This window comes from Taeniopygia guttata, chromosome 37 (assembly GCF_048771995.1).
Source record: "Taeniopygia guttata chromosome 37, bTaeGut7.mat, whole genome shotgun sequence".
Lineage (NCBI taxonomy): Eukaryota > Metazoa > Chordata > Aves > Passeriformes > Estrildidae > Taeniopygia > Taeniopygia guttata.
The window spans coordinates 308,088-329,260 of record NC_133062.1 but is presented as its reverse complement, the minus strand read 5'-3'; the positions used below and the strand labels follow the sequence as shown (position 1 = coordinate 329,260).

The window sequence follows — 21,173 nt, the reverse complement described above, 5'->3', positions numbered from 1 at the left end:
CCCAGAGAGCCCCAAAAGTGACCCCAGAGAGCCCCAAAAGTGACCCCAGAGAGCCCCAAAAGTGACCCCAGAGCCCCAAAAGTGTCCCCAGAGAGACCCAAAAGTGTCCCCAGAGCCCCAAAAGTGTCCCCAGAGCCCCAAAAGTGACCCCAGAGAGACCCAAAAGTGACCCCAGAGAGCCAAAAGTGTCCCCAGAGCCCCAAAAGTGTCCCCAGAGCCCCAAAAGTGTCCCCAGAGCCCCAAAAGTGACCCCAGAGCCCCAAAAGTGACCTCAGAGAGCCCCAAAAGTGACCCCAGAGCCCCAAAAGTGTCCCCAGAGAGCCACAAAAGTGTCCCCAGAGCCCCAAAAGTGTCCCCAGAGCCCCAAAAGTGTCCCCAGAGCCCCAAAAGTGACCCCAGAGCCCCAAAAGTGTCCCCAGAGCCCCAAAAGTGTCCCCAGAGAGACCCAAAAGTGTCCCCAGAGAGACCCAAAAGTGTCCCCAGAGAGACCCAAAAGTGTCCCCAGAGCCCCAAAAGTGTCCCCAGAGCCCCAAAAGTGACCCCAGAGCCCCAAAAGTGACCCCAGAGCCCCAAAAGTGACCCCAGAGACCCAAAAGTGTCCCCAGAGCCCCAAAATGACCCCAGAGCCCCAAAAGTGACCCCAGACAGCCCCAAAAGTGACCCCAGAAAGACCCAAAAGTGTCCCCAGAAAAACCCAAAAGTGACCCCAGAGAGCCCCAAAAGTGTCCCCAGAGCCCCAAAAGTGACCCCAGAGAGCCCCAAAAGTGTCCCCAGAGCCCCAAAAGTGTCCCCAGAGAGCCCCAAAAGTGACCCCAGAGCCCCAAAAGTGACCCCAGAGAGCCCCAAAAGTGACCCCAGAGAGCCCCAAAAGTGACCCCAGAGAGCCCCAAAAGTGACCCCAGAGAGCCCCAAAAGTGTCCCCAGAGAGCCCCAAAAGTGACCCCAGAGAGCCCCAAAAGTGTCCCCAGAGCCCCAAAAGTGTCCCCAGAGCCCCAAAAGTGACCCCAGAGAGACCCAAAAGTGACCCCAGAGCCCCAAAAGTGACCCCAAAGCACCAAAAGTGACCCCAGAGCCCCAAAAGTGACCCCAGAGAGCCCCAAAAGTGACCCCAGAGAGCCCCAAAAGTGTCCCCAGAGCCCCAAAAGTGACCCCAGAGAGCCCCAAAAGTGACCCCAGAGAGCCCCAAAAGTGTCCCCAGAGCCCCAAAAGTGTCCCCAGAGCCCCAAAAGTGACCCCAGAGCCCCAAAAGTGACCCCAGAGCCCCAAAAGTGACCCCAGAGAGCCCCAAAAGTGACCCCAGAGAGACCCAAAAGTGACCCCAGAGCCCCAAAAGTGACCCCAGAGAGACCCAAAAGTGACCCCAGAGCCCCAAAAGTGTCCCCAGAGCCCCAAAAGTGACCCCAGAGAGACCCAAAAGTGTCCCCAGAGCCCCAAAAGTGACCCCAAAGAGTCCAAAATGACCCCAGAGAGACCCAAAAGTGTCCCCAGAGAGACCCAAAAGTGACCCCAGAGCCCCAAAAGTGACCCCAGAGACCCAAAAGTGACCCCAGAGAGCCCCAAAAGTGACCCCAGAGAGCCCCAAAAGTGACCCCAGAGCCCCAAAAGTGACCCCAGAGACCCAAAAGTGTCCCCAGAGAGCCCCAAAAGTGACCCCAGAGAGACCCAAATGTGACCCCAGAGCCCCAAAAGTGACCCCAGAGAGCCCCAAAAGTGACCCCAGAGCCCCAAAAGTGTCCTCAGAGACCCAAAAGTGACCCCAGAGAGCCCCAAAAGTGTCCCCAGAGCCCCAAAAGTGACCCCAGAGAGCCCCAAAAGTGTCCCCAGAGAGCCCCAAAAGTGACCCCAGAGCCCCAAAAGTGACCCCAGAGAGACCCAAAAGTGACCCCAGAGCCCCAAAAGTGACCCCAGAGCCCCAAAAGTGACCCCAGAGAGCCCCAAAAGTGACCCCAGAGAGCCCCAAAAGTGTCCCCAGAGCCCCAAAAGTGACCCCAGAGCCCCAAAAGTGTCCCCAGAGCCCCAAAAGTGACCCCAGAGCCCCAAAAGTGACCCCAGAGCCCCAAAAGTGACCCCAGAGAGCCCCAAAAGTGACCCCAGAGAGCCCCAAAAGTGACCCCAGAGAGCCCCAAAAGTGACCCCAGAGCCCCAAAAGTGACCCCAGAGCCCCAAAAGTGACCCCAGAGAGACCCAAAAGTGTCCCCAGAGCCCCAAATGTGACCCCAGAGAGACCCAAAAGTGACCCCAGAGCCCCAAAAGTGTCCCCAGAGCCCCAAAAGTGTCCCCAGAGAGACCCAAAAGTGACCCCAGAGCCCGAAAAGTGACCCCAGAGCCCCAAAAGTGACCCCAGAGAGACCCAAAAGTGACCCCAGAGAGACCCAAAAGTGTCCCCAGAGCCCCAAAAGTGACCCCAGAGAGCCCCAAAAGTGTCCCCAGAGCCCCAAAAGTGACCCCAGAGCCCCAAAAGTGACCCCAGAGAGACCCAAAAGTGTCCCCAGAGAGCCCCAAAAGTGTCCCCAGAGCCCCAAAAGTGACCCCAGAGCCCCAAAAGTGACCCCAGAGAGCCCCAAAAGTGACCCCAGAGCCCCAAAAGTGACCCCAGAGAGACCCAAAAGTGACCCCAGAGAGACCCAAAAGTGACCCCAGAGAGCCCCAAAAGTGACCCCAGAGCCCCAAAAGTGACCCCAGAGCCCCAAAAGTGACCCCAGAGAGACCCAAAAGTGACCCCAGAGAGACCCAAAAGTGTCCCCAGAGAGACCCAAAAGTGTCCCCAGAGCCCCAAAAGTGTCCCCAGAGCCCCAAAAGTGTCCCCAGAGAGCCCCAAAAGTGACCCCAGAGAGCCCCAAAAGTGACCCCAGAGAGCCCCAAAAGTGTCCCCAGAGCCCCAAAAGTGACCCCAGAGAGACCCAAAAGTGACCCCAGAGCCCCAAAAGTGACCCCAGAGACCCAAAAGTGACCCCAGAGCCCCAAAAGTGTCCCCAGAGAGCCCCAAAAGTGACCCCAGAGAGCCCCAAAAGTGACCCCAGAGAGACCCAAAAGTGTCCCCAGAGACCCAAAAGTGACCCCAGACACCCCAAAGAGCCCCAAAAGTGACCCCAGAGAGACCCCAGAGCCCCAAAAGTGACCCCAGACAGCCCCAAAGCCCCCAAAATGTCCCCAAATCCCCCCAAAACCGCCCCCGGACCCCCCCGGTGCCGGTACCTCCTCAGCCAGCGGCTCGCGGGGCTCGGGCCGCGCCTCTCCGGCCGTCAGCGCCATCTCCAGCAGCCCCTGCAGCGTCCGCGGCGGCTCCCGCCGGCCCCCGCCGGCTCCGTCACCCTCCGCCGCCGCCATGAGAGCCCCGGGACCGATCCGGGACCGATCGGGGCCGATTTGGGCCCGCCGGGAGCCGCCGGTACCGCCGGTACCGCTCAGCGCCGCCCGCCGCGCCTGGCCGCCGCCATCTTGGAATGGGCGTGGCCTGCGGCGGAAGGGGCGGGGCCGGCGGGAAGGGGCGTGGCTTCGGTGTATTGTTTATAACCGGCGCATTGTGAGGCGGCGGAGTGAGTGACAGCGCGTTTGGCCAATAGGAAAGGAAGATAAGGAGGGAGGTGGCCAATAGGAGGAGAGGAAGGCGGTGGGGTTTAGCCAATAGAATAAAAAGGAAAGATTTGAGGCCGCCCTCGCGCTGTTTCAACCAATGAAAACACAGAGCGGTTTGATCGGCATCTCTGCGAACCAATAGAAATCACTGAGCGCTGTGGATTAATACGGGAGCGCCGCATTTTCCACCAATCAGCTCACGGTGCGCCTCGCCGGCAGCCAATGGGAGCGGCGGCGCGGCGGGGCGGCGGCCAATGGGGATGGCGGAGCGCGCGGCGGGAGCGGGCGGGCGGCGGCGGCGCGGCCGCGCCGGGCCCGGTGCGGGCGGCGGTTCCCGCGCTCCGGTAACGGCCCCGACGGGACTCACCCCGCGCTCGGGTCCCTCCCCACGGCGCTCCCGGTGACGCCGCTCACGGTGACGCCGCTCACGGTGCTGCAGGAGCGGAGGAGGAGGAGGAGGCGGAGGGAGCGGCCGGTGGCGGCGGCGGCGGCGGGGCCGGTACGGGCGGCGGGGACGGCGGTAACGGCGCGGGAGTTGTGCGAGAACGATGATTTGGCCACGAGCCTCGTGCTGGATTCGGTGCTCGGGTTCCGTACGCACAAGATGGGAGTCAGGTTAGAGCGGGGAACGGGGACACCGGGGGAACCAGGGGAACACCGGGGAGCACCGAGAACCACCGGGGAGAACCGGGAGGCAGCACCGGGGGAACCCCGGGGGAGCACCGGGCGGGAGAACCGGGTGGGAGAACCGGGGGAGCACCGGGCGGCAGAATCTCGCTGCCCCGGGGGATGTGGGAGGCACCGGGAGGCACCGGGAGCACCGGGCGGGAGCGCCGGGAGCTCCGGGCGGCACCGGGGGAACACCGGGGGAACACCGAGAACCACCGTGGGGCACCGGGCGGGAGAACCGGGGAGCACCGGGCAGAGGAACCGGGGGAACACTGGGGGAACACCGAGAACCACCGTGGGGCACCGGGGACCACTGGGCGGCGGAACCGGGGGAGCACCGGGAGGCACCGGGCGGGAGAACCGGAGGAGCACCGAGAACCACCGGGCAGAGGAACCGGGGCAGCCCCGGGCAGAGGAACCGGGGAGAACCGGGTGGGAGAACCGGGGAAGCACCGAGAACCACCGGGAGCACCGGGCGGGAGAACCGGGGGAGCACCGGGCGGAGGAACCGGGACGCACCGGGAGGCACCGGGAGCAGCTCGATCTCTCCGTCCCGGCGCTGCCCGGTGCGCACCCGGTGCCCGGTACCGACTCCCGGTACCAACACCCGGTGCCCGGTACCAACACCCGGTGCCCGGTACCGACTCCCGGTGCCCTTTACCGATGCCCGGTACCAACACCCGGTGCCCGGTACCGACTCCCGGTGCCCTTTACCGATGCCCGGTACCAACACCCGGTGCCCGGTACCGATGCCCAGTACCAACACCCGGTGCCCGGTACCGACTGCTGGTGCCCGGTACCAACACCCAGTGCCCGGTACCAACACCCGGTGCCCGTTACCGACTCCCGGTGCCCTTTACCGGTGCCTGGTACCGACTCCCGGTGCCGATGCCCAATGCCCGGTGCACACCCGGTGCCCGGTACCGATGCCCGGTACCAACACCCGGTGCCCAGTACCAACACCCGGTGCCCAGTACCAACACCCGGTGCCCGGTACCAATGCCCGGTGTGCACCCAGTGCCCAGTACCAACACCCAGTGCCCGGTACCGACTCCCAGTGCCCGGTACCAACACCCGGTGCCCGATACCGACTCCCGGTACCGACTCCCGGTGCCCGGTACCGACTCCCGGTGCCCGGTACCGACTCCCGGTGCCCGGTACCGATGCCCGGTGCTGCCCAGTGCCCGGTACCAACACCCGCTGCCCGGTACCAACACCCGATGCCCGGTACCAACACCCGGTACCAACACCCGGTGCCCGGTACCAACACCCGGCGCACACCCGGTGCCCGGTACCGCCTCCCGGTGCCCGGTACCGATGCCCGGTGCCCGGTACCGATGCCCGGTACCAACAGCCGGTGCCCGGTACCGACTCCCGGTGCTGCCCGGTGCCCGGTACCAACACCCGGTGCCCTTTACCGACACCCGGTGCCCTTTACCGACACCCGGTGCCCGGTACCAACACCCGGTGCCCTTTACCGATGCCCGGTACCAACACACCCGGTGCCCGTTACCAACACCCGGTGCCCTTTACCGATGCCCGGTACCAACACACCCGGTGCCCGTTACCAACACCCGGTGCCCGGTACCGACTGCTGGTGCCCGGTACCAACACCCAGTGCCCGGTACCAACACCCGGTGCCCGTTACCGACTCCCGGTGCCCTTTACCGGTGCCTGGTACCGACTCCCGGTGCCCGGTACCAACCCCCGGTGCTGCCCGGTACCAACACCCGGTGCACTCCCGGTGCCCGGTACCAATGCCCGGTACCAACACCCGGTGCACACCCGGTTCCTGTTACCAACACCCGGTGCCCGGTACCAACACCCGGTGCTGCCCAGTGCCCGGTACCAACACCCGGTGCCCTTTACCGATACCCGGTACCGCCTCCCGGTGCTGCCCGGTGCCCGGTACCGACTCCCGGTGCCCGGTGCACACCCGGTGCCCGGTACCGCTGCCCGGTGCTGCCCGGTTCCCGGTACCGACTCCCGGTGCTGCCCGGTGCCCATGCCCGGTTCCCGGTACCAACACCCGGTGCCCGGTACCAACACCCGGTGCTGCCCGGTTCCCGTTACCGATTCCCGGTGCCCGGTACCGACGCCCGGTGCTGCCCGGTTCCCGGTACCGAGTGCCGGTGCTGCCCGGTTCCCGGTACCGACTCCCGGTGCTGCCCGGTTCCCGTTACCGATTCCCGGTGCTGCCCGGTTCCCGGTACCGGCTCCCGGTGCTGCCCGGTTCCCGGTACCGACTCCCGGTGCCGATGCCCGGTACCGCCTCCCGGTGCTGCCCGGTTCCCGTTACCGACTCCCGGTGCCCTTTACCGATGCCCGTTACCGAGTCCCGGTACCGCCTCCCGGTGCTGCCCGGTTCCCGGTACCAACACCCGGTGCCCGGTACCGCCTCCCGGTGCTGCCCGGTTCCCGTTACCGATTCCCGGTGCTGCCCGGTTCCCGTTACCGACTCCCGGTGCCCTTAGCCCCCTGCCCGCCCTGCGGCGCCGGGCGCGGCTCCGCGCGGCCCTCGAGGCGTTCCGGCGGCGGCGGGACCTGGAGGCGGCGTGGCGGACGCTGAGCGGGGCCTGGGCACCGGCGTTCTTCCGCCGGCGGCGGCCGCAGCAGCGCGCCGAGCTCAAACAGCACGTACGGGGGGAACGGGGGGTCTGGGGGGGTTTGGGGGAATTTGGGGGAGATTTGGGGGGGATTTGGGGGAGATTTGGGGGGTTTGGGGGAAGGTTTGGGGGAGATTTGGGGGGTTTGGGGGAGATTTGGGGGGAAATTTGGGGGGTCCTGGGGGAGATTTGGAGGGGATTTTGGGTGTTTGGGGGAGATTTGGGGGGAGATTTGGGGGGTTTGGGGGGGTTTGGGGGGTTTGGGGGAGATTTGGGGGAGATTTGGGGCGTCTAGGTGGGATTTGGGGGGTTTGGGGGGGGATTTGGGGGGTTTGGGGGAGATTTGGGGGGTTTGGGGGGGATTTGGGGGGTTTGGGGGGTCCTGGGGGAGGTTTGGGGGGGTCTGGAGAGGATTTGGGGGGTCCTACGGTGGGTTTGGGGGAGATTTGGGGGAAGATTTGGGGTGTTTGGGGGAGATCTGGGGGGTCCTGGGGGGGGATTTGGGGGGTCCGGGAGGGGATTTGGGGGGTCCTGGGGGACATTTGGGGGGTCCTGGGGGGGATTTGGGGGGGATTTGGGGGAGATTTGGGGGGTTTGGGGGGATTTGGGGGGTTTGGGGGAGATTTGGGGGGATTTGGGGGGTTTGAAAGGAGATTTGGGGGCTCTGGGGGGACATTTGTGGGGTCCAGGGGGAGGTTTGGGGGGTCTGGGGGAGATTTGGGGGGGATTTTGGGGGAGGTTTGGGGGGTCCTGGGGGTCCTGAGGGGGGTTTGGGGGGTCTGGGAAGAGATTTGGGGGAGGTTTGGGGGAGATTTGGGGGGTCTAGATTGCATTTGGGGGGTTTGGGGGGGATTTGGGGGGTCCTGGGGGGGATTTGGGGGATCCTGGGGGGGGGTTATGGGGTCCTGGGGGGGATTTGGGGGGGATTTGGGGGATTTGGAGGAGATTTGGGGGAGATTTGGGGGTTCCTGGGGGAGATTTGGGGGATGTGGGGGGGATTTGGGGGAGTTTTGGGGAGTTTTGGGGGGATTTGGGGGGTCCTGGAGGGGGTTTGGGGGTTCCTGGGGGGGGGTTGGGGGAGATTTGGGGGGTTTGGGGGAAGATTTGGGGGGGATTTGGTTGATCTGGGGGGGGGTTGGGGGGTCCTAAGGGGAGTTTGGGGGATCCTGGGGGGGATTTGGGGGGTTTAGGGGGGATTTGGGGGGTTTGGGGGGGAATTTGGGGGGATTTGGGGGGGATTTGGGGGTCCTGGGGGGGATTTGGGGGGTTTGGGGGAGATTTGGGGGGTCCTGGGAGAGATTTGGGGGGATTTGGGGGAGATTTGAGGGGATTTGGGGGGTTTGGGGGAGATTTGGGAGGTCCTGGAGGGGATTTGGGGGGGATTTGGGGAGATTTGGGGAAATTTGGGGAGATTTTGGGGGAGATTGGGGGAGATTTGGGGGTTCCTGAGGGGGGTTTGGGGAGTTTGGGGTGTTTGGGGGAGTTTGGGGGGAGGTTTGGGGGAGATTTGGGGGGTCCTGGAGGGGATTTGGGGGGTTTGGGGGGAGATTTGGGGGAGATTTGGGGGGTTTGGGGGGAGATTTGGGGGGTCCTGGGGGAGATTTGGGGGAGATTTGGGGGGATTTGGGGGAGATTTGGGGGGTTTGGGGGGAGATTTGGGGGGTCCTGGGGGAGATTTGGGGGAGATTTGGGGAGATTTGGGGGAGACTTGGGGGGTTTGGGGCAGATTTGGGGGAGGTTTGAGGGGAGATTTGGGGGGTCCTGGGGGGTTTGGCGGGTCCTGCAGGGGATTTGGGGAGAGATTTGGGGGGTTTGGGGAGGTTTGGGGGAGGTTTGGGGGAGATTTGGGGGTCCTGGGGGCGGATTTGGGGGGTTTGGGGGGGGTTTGGGGGGTTTTGGGAGGTTTGGGGGGTCCTGGGGGAAATTTGGAGGGGATTTGGGGGGTCTGGGGGGGATTTGGGGGATTTGGGAGAGGTTTCGGGGGTCTGGGGGGAGATTTGGAGGGGATTTGGGGGGTCCTGCGGGGGGATTTGGGGGAGATTTGGGGAGTTTTGGGGGGATTTGGGGGGTCCTGGAGGGGGTTTGGGGGTTCCTGGGGGGGGTTTGGGGGAAGATTTGGGGGGGATTTGGTTGATCTGGGGGGGCTTTGGGGGGTCCTAAGGGGAGTTTGGGGGAGATTTGGAGGGGATTTGGGGGGTCCTGGGGGGGATTTGGGGGAGATTTGGGGGGTCCTGGGGGGATTTGGGGGGTTTGGGGGAGATTTGGGGGGTCCTGGGGGGAGATTTGGGGGGTTTGGAGGGAGATTTGGAGGGATTTGGGGGAGATTTGGGGGAGGTTTGTGGGGAGATTTGGGGTTTTTTGGGGGAGATTTGGGGGGTTTGGGGGAGGTTTGGGGAGGTTTGGGGGGTCTGGGGGAGATTTGGGGGGAGATTTGGGGGGTTTGGGGGAGATTTGGGGGGTCCTGGGGGGAGACTTTGGGTGTCTTGGGGGCTTTGGGGGGGATTTTGGGGGGTTTGGAGGAGATTTGGGGGGTTTTGGGGAGATTTGGGGGAGATTTGGGGGGTCCTGGGGGGGATTTGGGGGGTCCTGAGGGGGGTTTGGGGGGTCCTGGGGGAGATTTGGAGGGGATTTGGGGGGTTTTGGGTGAGGTTTGGGGGGTCTGGGGGGGGGTTATGGGGTCCTGGAGGGGATTTGGGGGGTCCTGGGGGGGGACTTGGGGCGTCTTGGCGGGATTTGGGGGGTCTGGGGGGGGATTTGGAGGGGATTTGGGGGGTCCTGGAGGGGGTTTGGGGGGTCTGGGGAGATTTGGGGGGTTTTGGGGGAGATTTGGGGGATCCTGGGGGGGACATGGGGTGTCTAGGTGCAATTATGCGGGTCTGGGGGAGATTTGGGGGAGATTTGGGGGGGTCTGAGGGGAGATTTGGAAGAGATTTGGGGGCTTTGGGGGAGATTTGGGGGGTTTTGGGAGGGATTTGGGGGATCCTGGGGGGGATTTGGGGTTCTGGGGGGGATTTGGAGGGGATTTGGGGGGTCCTGGGGGGGGGGGTTGGGGGCTCTGGGGAGATTTGGGGGTTTTGGGGGAGATTTGGGGGAGATTTGGGGGGTGCTGGAGGAGATTTGGAGGGGATTTGGGGGTTCCTGGGGGGTATTTGGGGGGTCCTGGGGGGGACTTTCGGTGTCTTGGGGGGTTTGGGGGGGATTTTGGGGGGTTTGGGGGAGATTTGGGGGGTCCTGGAGGGGATTTGGGGGGTTTGGGGGAGATTTGGGGGGAGATTTGGGGGGTTTGGGGAAGATTTGGGATCCATGGGGCACAGTGAGGGTTTCTGAGGGATCCGTGGGGCACAGTGAAGGTTTCTGAGGGATCTGTGGGGCACAGTGAAGGTTTGTGAGGGATCCGTGGGGCACAGTGAGGGTTTCTGAGGGGTCCATGGGGCACAGTGAGGGTTTCTGTGGGGTGTCTGTGGGGCTGAGGCAGTTTTTGGCGGGGGTCCCGAGCCCCCCATTTCCATCCCCCATTTCAGGTGTTCCGTTACCTGCGGACTCTCCTCCCCGAGAGCGGCTTCACCATCCAACCCTGCACCCGCTACAGCCGCGACGTCAACGGCGCCCGGGTGGTCTCCACACGCACCTGGTGAGGGCTGGGGACCCCAAAACTGCAAAAATCACCCCAAAATCCTCATCACCCCCTCAAAAAACCTCCAAACTCCCAAAAACACCGGCGCTCCCTGAGCCTGCTGCACCCACCGCACTGCCCCACGCATGGCGGTCACCAAACCGATCTGTGGATGCACAGAGCTGTCAAAATGTGTTTTATTTTCCTATTTTTTGTTTCTCCAGGCGCAAACATGAGACGCTGGAGCTGCTGGGTGGATGCGGGGTGGAACTGCGGGGCTCAGACCGGGCGCTGCTGAGGGCGGGCGACAACGATTTCAGCCTCATGTATTCCACCCGCCGAAGGAGAACCCAGCTCTGGTTGGGGCCGGCTGCCTTCATCAACCACGGTGGGACCCCAAAACCGCCTGCGGCACCCCGAAAATCCAGCTGGAAAAATCCCTCCTGGGACCCCCACCCGAATTCCCCTGAGCGCCCTCAGGACTCACCCGGGTGTGCTGGGGGAGCCTTGAGCGGGCGCTGATGGTTGTGTTGGTGTCCTCAGATTGTCGGCCGAACTGCAGGGTGAGTTTAAAGAGGGTTTTTTTTGGGTGTTCGGTGGGTTTTGGGGTGAGAAAGGTTGGTTTTGGGGTGAGAAATGTTGGTTTTGGGGGCGGGTTTGTGCTGGGAATGGGAGGGAAAGATGGCGGGGAGCGTGAGGGGAGAAAAGGGCGGGAAACGTGAGGGGAGAAAAGGGTGGGAAATGTGAGGGAAAAAGGATGGAAATCATGAGGGGAAAAATGGTAGAAAACGTGAGGGAAAAAGTGCAAAATGTGAGGAGAAAAAGTGGGAAATGTGAGGGGAAAAAAGTGGGAAATGTGAGGGGAAAATAGCAGAAAATGAGAGGGGAAAAAAGAGCAGGAAACGTGAGGGGAGAAAAGGGTGGGAAACGTGAGGGGAAAAAGGATAGAAAACGTGAGGGGAAAAGTGGTAGAAAACGTGACAGAAAAAGTGGCGCAAAATGTGAGAAAAAGCGGGAAATGTGAGGGGAAAATAGCAGAAAATGAGAGGAGAAAAGTAGTGGAAAACATGAGGAGAAAAAGAGCGGGAAACGTGAGGGGAGAAAAGGATTGGAAATGTGAGGGGAAAAAAGGGCGGGAAACCTGAGGGGAGAAAAGAGCAGGAAACGTGAAGGGAAAAAGGATAGAAAATGTGAGGGGAAAAGTGGTAGAAAACCTGAGGGAAAAAGTGGTGCAAAATGTGAGGAGAAAAAAAGTGGGAAACATGAGGGGAAACTGGCAGAAAATGTGAGGGGAAAAGTACAAAACGTGAGGAGAAAAAGGGCGGGAAACGTGAGGGGAAAAAAGGGCGGGAAACGTGAGGGGAGAAAAGGGCGGGAAATGTTAGAAACGAAGGAAAAGGTGGTGGGGGAAAGGTGAGAGGGAAAAAAATGGTGTAAAATGTGAGGAGAAAAAGCGGGAAACGTGAGGGGAAAAAAGGTGGGAAATGTAAGGGGAGAAAAGGGTGGGAAACATGAGGGGGAAAAGAGCGGAAAATGTGAGGGGAAAAGTAGAAAATGTGAGGGGAGAAAAGGGCGGGAAATGTGAGGAGAAAAAGAGCAGGAAACGTGAGGGGAAAAGGATGGAAAACACGAGGGGAAAAGTGGTAGAAAACGTGATGAAAGCGGTGCAAAATGTGAGGAGAAAAAGAGTGGGAAACGTGAGGGGAAAATAGCAGAAAATGAGAGGAGAAAAGTAGTGGAAAATGTGAGGAGAAAAAGAGCAGGAAATGTGAGGGGGAAAAGGATAGAAAACATGAGGGGAAAAGTGGTAGAAAACGTGAGGGGAAAAGTGCAAAATGTGAGGAGAAAAAGCGGGAAATGTGAGGGGAAAAAGGATGGAAAACGCGAGGGGAAAAGTGGTAGGAAACAAGGGAAAAGGTGGTGGGAAATGTGAGGAGAAAAAAAGTGGGAAATATGAGGGGAAAATAGCAGAAAATGAGAGGAGAAAAGTAGTGGAAAATGTGAGGGGAAAAAGGGCGGGAAACCTGAGGGGAGAAAAGAGCAGGAAACGTGAAGGGAAAAAGGATAGAAAACGTGAGGGGAAAAGTGGTAGAAAACCTGAGGGAAAAGGTGGTGCAAAATGTGAGGAGAAAAAAAGTGGGAAATGTGAGGGGAAAAGTACAAAACGTGAGGGGAAAAAAAGCGGGAAACGTGAGGGGAGAAAAGGGCGGGAAACGTGAGGGGAGAAAAGGGCGGGAAACGTGAGGGGAGAAAAGGGCGGGAAATGTTAGAAACGAAGGAAAAGGTGGTGGGAAAGGTGAGAGGGAAAAAAATGGTGTAAAATGTGAGGAGAAAAAGCGGGAACGTGAGGGGAAAAAAGGTGGGAAATGTAAGGGGAGAAAAGGGTGGGAAACATGAGGGGGAAAAGAGCGGAAAATGTGAGGGGAAAAGTAGAAAGCGTGAGGGGAGAGAAGGGTGGGAAATGTGAGGAGAAAAAGCAGGAAACGTGAGGAGAAAAAAAGGTGGGAAATGTGAGGGGAAAAAGGATGGAAATCATGAGGGGAAAAGTGGTAGAAAACGTGAGGGAAAAAGTGCAAAATGTGAGGAGAAAAAGAGTGGGAAACGTGAGAGGAAAATAGCAGAAAATGAGAGGAGAAAAGTAGTGGGAAACGTGAGGGGAAAAAGGGCGGGAAATTTGAGGGGGAAAAGGGCGGAAAATGTGAGGGGAAAAAGGATGGAAATCATGAGGCGAAAAGTGGTAGAAAATGTGACGGAAAAAGTGGTGCAAAATGTGAGGAGAAAAAAAGTGGGAAATGTGAGGGGAAAAGTACAAAACGTGAGGAGAAAAAGAGCGGGAAACGTGAGGGGAAAAAGGGCGGGAAACGTGAGGGGAAAAAGGGCGGGAAACGTGAGGGGAAAAAGAGCGGGAAACGTGAGGGGAGAAGAGGGCGGGAAACGTGAGGGGAAAAGTGGTAGAAAATGTGAGGGGAAAAAATCATGTGAAACATGAGAAGAAAAAGAGCGGGAAACGTGAAGAGGTAAAAAGTGGGAAACCTGAGGGAAAAATAGCAAAAAATGTGAGGGGAAAAGTGGATGGAAAGGTGGTACAAAATGTTAGGGGAAAAAGAGTGGGAAACATGAGAAAAAAGCAAAGTGTTAGGGGAAAAAGGGTGGGAAATGTGAGGGGAAAATAGCAGAAAATGTGAGGGGGAAAAGGGTGGGAAATGTGAGGGGAAAATAGCAGAAAATGTGAGGGGGAAAAGGGTGGGAAATGTGAGGGGAAAAGTGGCTGGAAATGTGAGGGGGAAATAGAAAATGTGAGGGGAAAAAGGATGGGAAATGTGAGGGGGAAAGGGTGGGAAATGTGAGGGGAAAAAAGATGGGAAATGTGAGGGGGAAAGGGTGGGAAATGTGAGGGGAAAAAAGATGGGAAATGTGAGGGGAAAAGTGGCTGGAAACGTGAGGGGAAAATAGAAAATGTGAGGGGGAAAAGGGTGGGAAATGTGAGGGGAAAGGGAAAAAACATGAGGGAAAAATAGCAGAAAACGTGAGGGGAAAAAGGGTGGGAAATGTGAGGGGAAAGGGAAAAAACGTGAGGGAAAAATTATGAGAAGAGTGAGGGGAGAAAAAAGGGTGTGAAACATGAGAGGGGAAGAGGCATTTTTGCAGTCTCTGTTTTGGGGTTCTCTCCCATTTTTGGGGTCCCGTTTCGGGGCTCTCCCCATTTTTGGGGTCCCTATTTTGGGGCTCTCTCCCCATTTTTGGGGTCTCGTTTGGGGCTGACCGCTCTCTCCTGTTTTTGGGGTCCCATTTTGGAGTCACCCCCATTTTTGGGGTCCCTATTTTGGGGCTCTCTCTCACATTTTTGGGGCTGACCGCTCTCCCCCGTTTTTGGGGTCCCCTCCATTTTTGGGGTCCCTATTTTGGGGCTCTCTCCCCATTTTTGGGGTCTCGTTTGGGGCTGACCGCTCTCCCACGTTTTTTGGGGTCTCCCCCATTTTTGGTGTCCCTATTTTGGGGCTCTCTCCCCAATTTTGGGGTCCCGTTTGGGGCTCTCTCCCCATTTTTGGGATCTCATTTGGGGCTGACTGCTCTCCCCCATTTTTGGGGTCCCCCCAATTTTTGGGGTCCCTGTTTTGGGGCTGACTGCTCTCTCCCCATTTTTGGGGTCCCGTTCGGGGCTCTCTCCCTATTTTTGGGGTCTCTTTTTGGGCTGACCGCTCTCCCCCGTTTTTGGGGTCCCCCCCATTTTTGGGGTCCCTGTTTCGGGGCTGACGCTCCCCAATTTTTGGGGTCTCCCCATTTTTGGGGTCCCCGTTTCGGGTCTGACGCTCCCCAATTTTTGGGGTCTCCCCAATTTTGGGGTCCCCGTTTCGGGGCTGACGCTCCCCAATTTTTGGGGTCCCCCCCATTTTTGGGGTCCCAGTTTCGGGGCTGACGCTCCCCCGTTTTTGGGGCCACCCCCAATTTTGGGGTCCCCGTTTCGGGGCTGACGCTGCCCAATTTTCGGGGTGCAGTTGGTGTCGGCCCCGGGCGGGGCGCGGGTGCAGGCGCTGCAGGACATCCCCCCCCGGGCAGAAATCACCTGTTTCTATGGCGACGGCTTCTTCGGAGAGGGCAACCGGGGCTGCGAGTGCCGCACCTGCGAGAGGTACCCCGAAAACCCCGAGATCCTGACCCAAAAATCCCCAGAGGGACCCCGAAATCCTGGCAGGGACCCCAAAATCCTGACCCTGAAAAACCCAGAGGGACCCCGAAATCCTGACCCCAAAATCCCGACCCTAGAATCCTGGCAGGGACCCCAAAATCCTGACCCCAAAAAACCCCAGAGGGACCCCAAAATCCTGACCCCAAAAACCCCAGAGGGACCCCAAAATCCTGACCCAAAAAAACCCAGAGGGACCCCGAAATCCTGACCCTGAAATCCTGACCCCGAAAAACCCCAGAGGGACCCCAAAATCCTGACCCTGAAAACCCCAGAGGGACCCCGAAATCCTGACCCCAAAAAACCCCAGAGGGACCCCGAAATCCTGACCCCAAAAAACCCCAGAGGGACCCCGAAATCCTGACCCCAAAAACCCCAGAGGGACCCCAAAATCCTGACCCCAAAAAAACACAGAGGGACCCCGAAATCCTGACCCCAAAATCCTGACCCCAAAAAACCCAGAGGGACCCCAAAATCCTGACCCTGAAAAACACAGAGGGACCCCAAAATCCTGACCCTAAAAAACCCCAGAGGGACCCCGAAAAACCCAGAGGGACCCCGAAATCCTGACCCCAAAAAACCCCAGAGGGACCCCAAAATCCTGACCCTGAAAACCTGACCCCGAAAACCCCAGAGGGACCCCGAAAAACCAGAGGGGCCCAGAAATCCTGACCCCGAAAACCCCAGAGTGACCCCGAAATCCTGACCCCGAAATCCTGGCAGGGACCCCAAAATCCTGACCCCAAAAACCCCAGAGGGACCCCAAAATTCTGGCAGGGACCCCAAAATCCTGACCCCAAAAAACCCCAGAGGGACCCCAAAATCCTGACCCCGAAAACCCCAGAGGGACCCCGAAATCCTGACCCCAAAAACCCCAGAGGGACCCCGAAATCCTGACCCCGAAAACCCCAGAGGGACCCCGAAATCCTGACCCAAAAAACCCCAGAGGGACCCCAAAATCCTGGCAGGGACCCCGAAATCCTGACCCCGGAATCCTGTAAGGGAGCCCAAAAAACCCCAGAGGGACCCCAAAATCCTGACCCCAAAAACCTCAGAGGGACCCCAAAATCCTGAGTGGGACCCCGAAAACCCCAGAGGGACCCCAAAATCCTCAGAGGAACACCCAAATTTTGGGGCTAACACCCGGATTTTTGGGGTAACACCCAGATTTTGGGGATAACACCCGGATTTTGGGGGTAACACCCAAATTTTGGGGGGTAAACCCCTGATTTAGGGGGGGGGTCCCCAATTCGGGGTGGGGGTCCCCAATTTGGGGTGGGGGGGTCCCCAATTTCGGGTCGGGATCCCAAATTCTGTGTGGGGGGGTCCCCAAATCTGGGTGAGGGTCCCTAATTCGGGGTGGGGGTTCCCAATTCGGGGTGGGGGTCCCTAATACCTGGATTGGGGGGGTCCTAATTTGGGGTGGGGGTCCCTAATTTGGAGTGGGGGGGTCCCTAACATCCAGATGGGGATCCCCAATTTGGGGTGGGGGTCCCCAATTCCGGGTGGGGGGTCCCCAATTTTGGGTCGGAATCCCAAATTCTGGGTGGGGGTCCCCAATACCCGGATAGGGGTCCCCAATTCGGGGTAGGGGTCCCTAATTCGGGGTGGGGGTCCCCAATTCTGGGGTGGGGGTCCCCAATACCCAGATGGGGGTCCCCAATTTGGGGTGGGGGTCCCCAATTTGGGGTGGGGGTCCCTAATACCCGGATGGGGGTCCCTAATACCCAGATGGGGGTCCCCAATTCAGGGTGGGGGTCCCCAAATCCGGATAGGGGGGGTCCCCAATTTGGGGCGGGGGTCCCCAATTCGGGGTGGGGGTCCCCAATTTGGGGCGGGGGTCCCTAATACCCAGATAGGGGTTCCCAATTTGGGGTGGGGATCCCCAATTTGGGTCGGGGGTCCCTAATACCTGGATAGGGGTCCCCAATTTGGGGTGGGGGTCTGATAGGGGTTCCCAATTTGGGGTGAGGGTCCCTAATTCGGGGTGGGGGTTCCCAATTCAGGGTGGGGGTCCCTAATACCTGAATGGGGGGGTCCCCAATTTGGGGTGGGGGTCCCCAATTCGGGGTGGGGGTCCCCAATACCTGGGTAGGGGGGGTCCCTAATACCCAGTTAGGGGTCCCCAATTCGGGGTGGGGGTGTCCCCAATTCGGGGTGGGGGTCCCCAGTTTGGGGTGGGGGTCCCCAATTCGGGGTGGGGGTCCCCAATTTGGGGTGGAGGTGTCCCCAATTTGGGGTGGGGGTCCCCAATACCCAGATGGGGGTCCCTAATTTGGGGTGGGGGTCCCTAATACCAGGGTGGGGGTCCCCAATTTGGGTCGGGGGTCCCTAACTCCCTCCCCCCCCCAGGCTCGGCGAAGGCGCCTTCCGCCGCCGCGGGGGGAGGGGCAGAGCGACCCCCTCCCCACCCCCCCCACAAGACCCCCCCCCAAAATACGAACTGCGCGACACCGACGTGCGGCTGCGGCGGCGGGGGGGGGGGCAGGGCGGAGACCCCTCCCCAAAAAAACGACCCCGAAAACGGCGGCGGCGACCGCGACCCCTCCCCACGGGCGCGACCCCCGCCCAGCCCCGCGTGGCGCTGCACGACTGCGTGTCCTGCGGGGGGCGCTGTGCCCTGCGCGGGAGGGTCCCCGCCGTGCTGCTGGGGACCCCCAAAAACGCCCCCAGACCCAAATCCGACCCCAAATTGTCGCTCTATGCTCATGTGAGATTGGGGGGGCGCCCCCCAAAATCCGGGTTTGGGGGTGGGGGGCGCGCGGGGAGCCCCCCCAGGCTGAGGTTGGTGGTCTCACAGGGGGAGTTGGCGCTGGCGTTGACCCCCGCCCAGGTGTGAGACCCCCGAATTTGGGGGGTTTGGGGGGTTTGAGATGGATTTTGGGGGTCTGGATGCAGATTTTTGGGGGTCTGGATGCAGATTTTTGGGGTTAGACCCGGATTTTGGGGGGTTACAGATGGATTTTGGGGGGTCTGGACATGGATTTTGGGGGGTTTGAGATGGATTTTGGGGGTCTGGACACGGATTTTGGGGGTCTGGATGCAGATTTTGGGGGTCTGGATGCAGATTTTTGGGGGTCTGGACACGGATTTTGGGGGTTAGACCCGGATTTTGGGGGTCTGGACATGGATTTTTGGGGGTCTGGACACGGATTTTGGGGGGTTAGACCCGAAATTTGGGGTCTGGACAGGGATTTTGGGGGTCTGGATGCAGATTTTTGGGGGTCTGGATGCAGATTTTTGGGGTTAGACCCGGATTTTGGGGTTAGATCCCCGTTTTTGGGGTCTGGACCTGAATTTTTGGGGTTAGATCCCCGTTTTTGGGGTCTGGACACGGATTTTGGGGGTCTGGACACGGATTTTTGGGGTTAGACCCGGATTTTGGGGGCTTAGATCCCCATTTTTGGGGTTTGGACACGGTTTTGGGGGTCTGGACACGGATTTTGGGGTTAGATCCCCGTTTTTGGGGTCTGGACACGGATTTTTGGGGTCTGGACACGGATTTTGGGGGGTCTGGACATGGATTTGGGGGGTCTGGACACGGATTTTGGGGGTCTGGATGCAGATTTTTGGGGTTAGACCCGGATTTTGGGGGGTTAGATCCCCATTTTTGGGGTTTGGACACGGATTTTTTGGGGTTAGATCCCCATTTTTGGGGTTAAACACGGATTTTGGGGGGTTAGAGACGGATTTTGGGGGTTAGACCCGGATTTTGGGGGGTTAGAGACGGATTTTGGGGGTTAGACCCGGATTTTGGGGGGTTAGAGACGGATTTTGGGGGTTAGACCCGGATTTTGGGGGTTTGGACATGGATTTTTGGGGTTAGACCCGAAATTTGGGGTCTGGACATGGATTTTTGGGGTTCAGACACGGATTTTTGGGGTTAGATCCCCATTTTTGGGGTTTGGACACGGATTTTTGGGGTTAGATCCCCGTTTTTTGGGGTCTGGACACAGATTTTTGGAGTTAGATCCCCATTTTTGGGGTTAGATCCCCGTTTTTGGGGTCTGGACCCAAATTTTTGGGGTTACACCCCAAATTTTGGTGACTTTCACACTCGTTTTTGGGGTCTGGACACAGATTTTTGGGGTTAGATCCCCGTTTTTGGGGTTTGGACACGAATTTTGGGGTGTTAGACCCAAATTTTGGTGACTTTGACACTCGTTTTTTGGGTCTGGACCCAAATTTTTGGGGGTTACACCCAAATTTTGGTGACTTTCACACTCGTTTTTGGGGTCTGGATCCAGATTTTTGGGGTTAGACCCAAATTTTTGGGGTTAGAACCCGAATTTTGGGACCAGACCCAAATTTTTGGGGTTAGACCCCCATTTTTGGGGTCTGGACTTGAATTTTGGGGGGTTTGACTCAGATTTTGGGGGGTTAAACCCTAATTTTTGGGGTTTGGACACGGATTTTGGGGGTCCCGCCCCCATTTTTTGGGTCTAAATCCGAATTTTGGGGGTCCCGCCCCCATTTTTGGGTCTGGATCCGAATTTTGGGGTCACACCCCAATTTTTTGGGTCTAAATCCGAATTTTGGGGGTCCTGCCCCCATTTTTTGGGTCTAAATCCGAATTTTGGGGGTCCCGCCCCCATTTTTTGGGTCTAAATCCGCATTTTGGGGGTCCCGCCCCCATTTTTTGGGTCTAAATCCGAATTTTGGGGGTCCCGCCCCCATTTTTTGGGTCTAAATCCGAATTTTGGGGTCCGGATCCAAATTTTGGGGGTCCCGCCCCCATTTTTTGGGTCTAAATCCGAATTTTGGGGGTCCCGCCCCCATTTTTTGGGTCTAAATCCAAATTTTGGGGGTCCCGCCCCCATTTTTGGGTCTAAATCCAAATTTTGGGGGTCCCGCCCCCATTTTTTGGGTCTAAATCCGAATTTTTGGGGTCCCGCCCCCATTTTTTGGGTCTAAATCCGAATTTTGGGGGTCCCGCCCCCATTTTTTGGGTCTAAATCCAAATTTGGGGTTCTCAAACCCCCCAAAATTCCCATTTGGACCCAATTTTGGGGGGTCTCAGCCCCTCCCCCCCCGCCCCCCCCTCCCCCGGTGCCAATTTGGGGAGGGGGATTTTGGGGGGGGGTCCCTGGTGCTTTTTGGGGTGGGGGAGGGGCGGGGGGGGCGTTTTGTACCAAAATAAAGAAATTTTGGAATTTGGAACAAAAAGCGGCTGCGGAGGAGAAATTTGGGGTGGGGGAGGGGAAATTTGGGGTGGGGGAGGGGTGAAGGTGACCCCTCCCCCATTTTTTGGGGTTTTTTTTGGGTTTTTTTTGGGTTTTTTTGGGGTTTTTTTGGGGGGTGGGGGAGGGGTGAAGGTGACCCCTCCCCCATTTTTGGGTTTTTTTGGGTTATTTTTGAGGTTTTTTTGGGTTTTTTGGATTTTTTTGGGGTTTTTTTGGGGGGTGGGGGATGGGTGAAGGTGACCCCTCCCCCCTCCCCCTTTTATTGTTTTTTTTGGGGGTTTTTTGGGGGTTTTTTTGGGGTTTTTTGGGGGTTTTTTGGGGGGTGGGGGAGGGGTGAAGGTGACCCCTCCCCCATTTTTGGGTTATTTTTGGGTTTTTTTTGGGTTTTTTTTGGTTTTTTTGGGGGTTTTTGGGGGGTGGGGGAGGGGTGAAGGTGACCCCTCCCCCCATTTGTTTTTTTTGGGTTTTTTTTGGGGTTTTTTTGGGTTTTTTGGGGGGTGGGGGAGGGGTGAAGGTGACCCCTCCCCCCATTTTTGGGGTTTTTTGGGGTTTTTTGGGGTTTTTTTGGGTTTTTTTGGGGGGTGGGGGAGGGGTGAAGGTGACCCCTCCCCCCATTTTTGGGTTTTTTTTGGGGTTTTTTTGGGGGGTGGGGGAGGGGTGAAGGTGACCCCTCCCCCCATTTTTGGGTTTTTTTTGTGGTTTTTTTGGGGTTTTTTTGGGTTTTTTGGGGGGTGGGGGAGGGGTGAAGGTGACCCCTCCCCCCATTTTTGGGGTTTTTTTGGGGTTTTTTTTTGTTTTTTTGGGTTTTTTGGGGGGTGGGGGAGGGGTGAAGGTGACCCCTC

General features: G+C 58.8%; 2 protein-coding genes across 2 annotated transcripts in view; one reads left to right on the top strand and one right to left on the bottom strand.

Moving 5' to 3' along the window:
- Positions 1-14,855, bottom strand: part of HSPBP1 (HSPA (Hsp70) binding protein 1) — a 30,430-nt gene extending 15,575 nt beyond the window's left edge. The window contains exons 1-4 of the mRNA XM_072921439.1: positions 14,720-14,855; positions 6,701-6,902; positions 3,944-4,159; positions 3,196-3,454 (exon numbers count right to left, since the gene is read on the bottom strand). Of these exons, the coding sequence (XP_072777540.1) occupies positions 3,196-3,454; positions 3,944-4,159; positions 6,701-6,902; positions 14,720-14,855 (813 nt within the window). The remainder of the gene's footprint in view (positions 1-3,195; positions 3,455-3,943; positions 4,160-6,700; positions 6,903-14,719) is intronic.
- KMT5C (lysine methyltransferase 5C) lies at positions 3,543-18,027 on the top strand. Its single transcript, XM_041712961.2, has 8 exons — positions 3,543-3,920; positions 4,016-4,191; positions 6,720-6,882; positions 10,373-10,482; positions 10,689-10,852; positions 11,008-11,027; positions 14,961-15,094; positions 17,501-18,027. The coding sequence occupies exons 1-8, from the start codon at positions 3,831-3,833 to the stop codon at positions 17,985-17,987; spliced, it is 1,344 nt and encodes a 447-aa protein (XP_041568895.2). The 5' UTR covers positions 3,543-3,830; the 3' UTR covers positions 17,988-18,027.
- The last annotated feature ends 3,146 nt before the right edge of the window (positions 18,028-21,173 follow it).

Coding starts and splice junctions, on each gene's coding strand:
- KMT5C (XM_041712961.2), top strand. CDS start 3,831: ATGGGGATGGCGGAGCGCGCGGCGGGAGCGGGCGGGCGGCGGCGGCGC. Junction 4,192..6,719: donor ACGCACAAGATGGGAGTCAG/GTTAGAGCGGGG, acceptor CGGTGCCCTTAG/CCCCCTGCCCGCCCTGCGGC. Junction 10,483..10,688: donor GTGGTCTCCACACGCACCTG/GTGAGGGCTGGG, acceptor TTGTTTCTCCAG/GCGCAAACATGAGACGCTGG.